The sequence below is a fragment of the Limulus polyphemus genome, unplaced genomic scaffold (assembly GCF_000517525.1).
Source record: "Limulus polyphemus unplaced genomic scaffold, Limulus_polyphemus-2.1.2 Scaffold10650, whole genome shotgun sequence".
In the NCBI taxonomy this organism is placed as follows: Eukaryota; Metazoa; Arthropoda; class Merostomata; order Xiphosura; family Limulidae; genus Limulus; species Limulus polyphemus.
This window is the reverse complement of record NW_013676260.1, coordinates 2,587-8,840: the sequence shown is the minus strand read 5'-3', so window position 1 is coordinate 8,840 and position 6,254 is coordinate 2,587. Positions and strand designations below refer to the sequence as shown.

The following is a 6,254-nucleotide window of genomic DNA, read 5'->3' as shown; positions in this document are numbered from 1 at the left end:
TACTTCTAACACCTGGTTTATTGTGACAACAAGGTACTTCTAACAGTTGGTTTATTGTGACAACATGGTACTTCTAACAGATCTACTAAAGGATAACCCCTACTTTGAAGAACACCTATCTTCATCAAAATATACACTTCAAGACTTGATTACATAATCTTATGTAAAGCAGTAACTGTAAGTCATCAAAACAAATAATAATATTGAACATCAGTTTCCGTTTTCTGGTACCGGGAAAATATTTAGATTCCTTTTTAACAAAATCCTATAACCTGTTAGTTGGTATTAAATTAAAACCATACTTATTTAATACATAACAGTCTCCATCTAGTGTTTTTAAGTACAAATGATGAAACTAACCTCATTTAATAGTCTGAGGTTGTCAACAAACACTTTTTCCGAAGTCATGATTTTCTGGGCAATAGAGAAAACTTTGCTTTTTTTCTTGTCTTCAGTATTAATACTTGGAGATAGCGACAGGATTTCATTATCACTTTCTTCTGAAGAATCATCCTCTTGCCAGCTACTAAACATCAATCCAGAGGAATTTTCTCTTGCTTTTCTCACTTCTATATCACAGCTAGGAAACTCTGGTGAAGTTTTTATTTTAGGTTTGCTCTCTCGTTGGTAAACTGTTTTCTCTTTTCTTCTTTCTCCGTACACATTTTTATCTTTTCCAACCTCACTTTGTCCTTTTTGTGTGTGTTTCTCCAGAATAAGTCTTAGTTTCTCTTGAAAATCTTCATCAAGCTTACTCAAGTCCCTTTGTTCAACTCTTGTTTTGTTTAATGATTTTTCCTTACAATCAGAGGATGGATATGACAGGTCATCAGTTTTAGCATCCTCTTTAGCTTCAGGGACATCAGAAAACAACTGTGAAGCTCTGTGCTGTTTGTGTTCCTCAGTTCGTTCTTTTATGTGTTTCTGAGTGGAACCTAAACTTGAAGTCCATTTACTGTCAGAGATGCATAAAGTATCATCAACACCATCTCCAGAACTCTGATGAAAGTTCTTTTCATCCTCTTTAACACATTCTGGAAAACAACTTTCATCATACAATTTTGTTTCTGAAATTTCTTCTACAATATATGGCCCGATTCCCTCGTCCTTTGGATTTTGTAATTTTGACTTTGACTCCTCATCAGGTATTTGAACCTTACTGTCTCCTGTTTCTTGAAATTGGTGCTGATGATTTTCAATATTCATGTCTTTCCCTGTATCACAGAAACTGTTAGAAGGTTTGAGTCTCTCTAAATGAAGTTCATGCGTGTGGTTCTCCTTTGTTAACAGCTCTTCTGATTGTTCAGATGATGTCAGGTTTGTCTCAGCAGGCTTTGTTTTCACCTTTACCTGGCTTTCTTCTGAAGCATCTTGGGTAAATGGTAATTCCACAGATGCTGCTATTTCTGCATGCTCTTTGACACTTGTCTCAAACTCTATTTCTTTCAATCCTGATGAGCACTTGTCACCAGCATGAGTTGGATCAATGTTTTGACTATTTTCACCTTGAGAAAGAATTATTTTTGGCTTATAACGAGGTGGAGGAGGAGGTGGACGAAGTACACCAAACTTCATTTTTGGATATTCATCAAGTTTCTTACCATTTTCTACATTAGAGTAGAATTTCATTGACCCTGGTACCTTTTGAACTTGTGTATACAATGATTTAAGTATCAGATCATTTGTAGATGTTTTATCTTGAGATTTACTCTTTTTTTTGATATCATGTTTATCAAATGATTGGCTTCTAATAACTTTTGCTTCATCTTTTTTCCATACTCCTTTTGAAATTTCTACTGTTTTTGACCGCTGTCGTTTTGCTCGAGGTGGCGGGTTTGGCTGTCTTCCTGTTTTTAAAACAGTGGGAGAAACGGATTTAGTTTCCTGAAATAGGTTTTCTCCCATGGACTTTGGGGAGATAGATCTAGGTATTTGTGGACTTGGACTGATTTTTTTTTTAAGAGAACTATAATCAGGAGGAGGTGGTCTTTGAGGTTTAGAGTATTTTAAAACACTCGTATTTTTTATGAAAGCATTTTCAACTTTATTTTTGTCTTCCAACAAAGTTTTTAAATCAGTCTCTTTACTCACGCTATCCGATAATATATCATCTACCTCTTTGTCCTCTTTCTCCGACGTGCCTATTGTTTGTCTTTCTTGTGAAGAAGATCTGGAGATTTGTTCATTTGTACCATGATCATATGATAATACTTCCTTTCCTTCACTGTTTGGGAATGCTTCGACATTAGGATGTTCAGTGATTTGATCTTCTATTTTTACATTCTTCTTTTCGCTTTCAACTGATAACAATTTAACTTCTACTTTTGGTTCCATAGTTAGGGAATTATCATGACTCTGTTGTGACTCATTTTCCTCATATTGAACAGCTGCATCCTTTAGCTTTATTTTTGGTGGAGGTGGGCGTTGAGGGGGTGTTTTCTTTTTTGATGATGAATGAGGAAATGTTGAAGGCTTTAAAACTGTAGTTGAAAACTTCTGAAACTTTTCCAAATATGGAGTCTTGAAAGAAAAAGGCCACATCACTGTATGAGGCCTCTTTTTTTCTTTTCCACTTGTAGTTTTATAAGTTCTCCACTTTACATCTTCCTCAAAACTGACTGACTTTTGTTTTTCTTCCAAAACTTCTTTATCAGCCAACCCTGGAGATGAATCAACAGCAAGAAGAGACTCCCCAGAATTTTCAACTAAGTTGTTGTCATCACTGTTAATAATTTCATCATAACCTGTGACCTCAGATAAATGATTTCCAGCCCCTGAAGAAGTACTTGCTTCGATCTGAGCAGTGGTATACTTATCTAGATTAACTTGTGGTATAAAGTGTCGCAGGGGTCGGATAGGTTTAACATCCGACGAGATCAAAATTGCTGGTTCTTCATTATCCTTCTTGCTTACGGGACTTGGTGTTCTCTCTGATTTATATGAAGAACTAATTGTTCTTTCTGTACTATAAGAAGGGCTAGTTGATCTCTCTGGTTTACTAACGGGACTCACTGATCTTTCCATGAAACTACCTGGTTTTCTAGTTTTAAGTTCTGGACTTACTGATCTTGTTGTTTTATCGACTGGACTTACAGGTCTTGCTGTTCTGTTAGGCAGGATTTTAGCTTTATCTTCAATAGAAATTTGAGGAAAAGCATGCCAACCAGATTTAGGTTTTTTTGAACGTGGTGGAACACCAGGTTTAGAAGATTTGGGAAGGAAATATTTTCTTCTAATCCACTGATCATGCTGAATATGTTTCAGCTCTTCACTTAGTTCTTTTTCAACTAGGTTCTCATTAAGCATGATATATTTCAAATTATTAGCTTCTTCTTCTATCACCTTATCCATAACAGTAGTTTCTTTCGTATCTCCAGCTTCTTCTCCTTTTTCTATTGCCTCCTCTATAACTATGGTTTCTTTCACATCTTTAGCTTCTTTTCCTTCTTCTATTGAATCTTTCATAATGATGGTTTCTTTCATATCTTTAGCTTCATTTTCTTCTGCTGTTGGCTTCTCCATAACTATGGTTTCTTTCACATCTTTAACTTCCTCTCTGTCTTCTGTTGGCTTCTCCATAACTATGGTTTCTTTCACATCTTTAGCTTCCTCTATGTCTTCTATTGGCTTCTCCATAACTATGGTTTCTTTCACATCTTTAGCTTGTTTTCTTTCATCTACTGACATAATAAGTTCTTTCTTATCATTATCTGGTCTTACATTATCTTGAAAATTATCAGCAGTGATATATTTTTCTAATAATGTATTATCTTGGATTCCTTCACTGGTGTGTTCTATATCAAGACTATTCTTGTCATCACTAACTAATTCTGATAATAATGGATATTTTTCAACCGTTTCTTTATTTTTGGACTCTTCCAAATGTTCTATAACTTCGTAATAATGTGAATAACTCGTATCAAAACATGATGAATCTTTTTCTTCAGAAGGCATTTGTGCAGAATTAAACAAATGGACAGATGAAGAGGGAGGTACATGTCCAGCAGAAACTTCAGATCCTTCTTTATGAAACTGTGAATCTTTTAATGAAAATGGTTCTTGAAGTACCACTGGTTTCTTTTGGTTTTTCTTTCGAGGTTTCTTTTTTGGAAATGTAATTTCTGTTCTTGATTGCTCTTCCTTTGTTTTCCAAGGTTTTAAACGATTGCCCATTCTCATAAAATGTTCTGAAACATTCAATTTTTTTTTCAAACATGAATCTGACGAAGTCTTCGGTACTGAGCTCAATGTTTCACTTGCCATCATTGTGTCTTGTTTACATGCTTCTGTTCCTAAAGAAATATCATCTGCTTGTGAAGATTTTCTTTTAAACAATGGCTTAAAGAATTTATCTTTAAAGCTAGTTCTGATTGAAAGCTTTGGTAAAATATGAGATGGCTCTGTGACTACTGTTTGAGTTTCATGTTTTAGCTCTTTCTCTGAAGCTGTTTGTAAAATATTAGAGGGCTCTGTCACTAATAATGTTTGAGTTTCATGTTTTTCTTCTTCCTCTGAAGCTGTTTGTAAAATATTAGAGGGCTCTGTCACTAATGTTTGAGTTTCATGTTTTACCCCTTTCTCTGAAGCTGTTTGTAAAATATTAGAGGGCTCTGTCACTAATGTTTGAGTTTCATGTTTTACCTCTTTCTCTGAAGCTGTTTGTAAAATATTAGAGGGCTCTGTCATCAATGTTTGAGTTTCATGTCTTTTTTCTTGCTTATCTTCTGTTTTCTTGGATGTAATATCAAGACCACTGTCTGCTTCACCATTCTCCCATTTCCTGACTGTTTGAGTTTCTTGTATATCTTCTGTTTTCTTGGATGTAATATCAAGACCACTGTCTGCTTCACCATTCTCCAATCTCCTGCCTGTTTGAGTTTCTTGTTTATCTTCTGTTTTCTTGGATGTAATATCAAGACCACTGTCTTCTTCACCATTCTCCCATTTCCTGACTGTGATATATTGATACAGATCAATTTCACTTGATATTTCACTTCCACTGTCATCAATAAACCGAATCACTTCCTTACCAACAGGAATTTCTTCACCAAAGCTTATTGGTCGAGGTCTCCGAATTCGTTTTTCTCGCAGTCGTACTTCACCTTCAGGTGCTTCTTTTGATGTTGATGGTTCTTCTTTGTGTGGAGGTTCAGTAACAGGTACTTTATTCTGTTTATGATGAGAAGTCAGCTTTAGAGCTTTTCTCTGTAAAGCAAGAGCTAACCTTGAAAAGAATGCTCCATCATTAGGCTTGGATTCTTCCTTTTTTTTTGAAGCACTTTTAGGAAGTCTTGCAGATAGACTCCGGTAAATCTTTCTGTAAGGTGCTTCCTGAGATGAGGACAGTGCATGACGAGAGGCATCTCCTACAGTTTCTTCCCCTCCTTTTATACGACTCTTTATCGTTTTAGAGTTTCTTTGTTCTTCTTGTTCCTCTAGAGGTTCAATAACCTCAGATGAATCTTCTTCATGTCTTTCCAACTCTAATGGTTGATGGTTCACGTCTGTTCCTTCTGCATCGTTGGTAGCCATTCCCTGAGCTGTACCAGTTCAGTACTGTATCTGGCTAGAAAATAAGGAATTCTGTGAGAATTATGAGCAAACAGTAAAAGCTCGAGCAACTACGGTGGCAACCTTCCTCAGGTCTCAAGATGAGGAAATAACAGTAAAAGCTCGAGCAACTACAGTGGCAACCTTCCTCAGGTCTCAAGATGAGGAAATAACAGTAAAAGCTCGAGCAACTACAGTGGCAACCTTCCTCAGGTCTCAAGATGAGGAAATAACAGTAAAAGCTCGAGCAACTACAGTGGCAACCTTCCTCAGGTCTCAAGACGAGGCAATAGGAAATATCCATGATTACACTAATGACACTGCCAGTGTTAGTTTCAGAAAAATGGCTTGACTCTACTCATTAACATACAGCTTTTAAAGTATGTTATATACTGTCTATAGAATATATTTTGTGCATTACACATTATGTAAACAAAGCATTACATGCTATATAAAGAGTGCATTACACACTACACGCAAAGTACCTTAAATGTTATTTAAACAGTGCATTACATGCTATATAAAGAGTACATTAACACTATGTATAGTACATTACACGCCATGTAAGGAGTACATTACACGCTATGTAATTAGTACATTACACGGTATGTAAGGAGTACATTACACGCTATGTAAGGAGTACATTACACGCTATGTAAGGAGTACATTACACGCTATGTAAGGAGTACATTACACATTATGTA

General features: G+C 35.8%; 1 protein-coding gene across 1 annotated transcript in view; it reads right to left on the bottom strand.

Annotated features, from left to right (window-relative positions):
- The window catches only part of LOC106476467, a gene marked incomplete at its 3' end in the record, with an annotated part of 15,166 nt that extends 9,564 nt beyond the window's left edge, over nt 1-5,602 (bottom strand). Inside the window, exon 1 of the mRNA XM_022380329.1 lies at nt 361-5,602. Coding sequence (XP_022236037.1) covers nt 361-5,532 — 5,172 coding nt within the window. The remainder of the gene's footprint in view (nt 1-360) is intronic.
- Nucleotides 5,603-6,254: the final 652 nt, after the last annotated feature.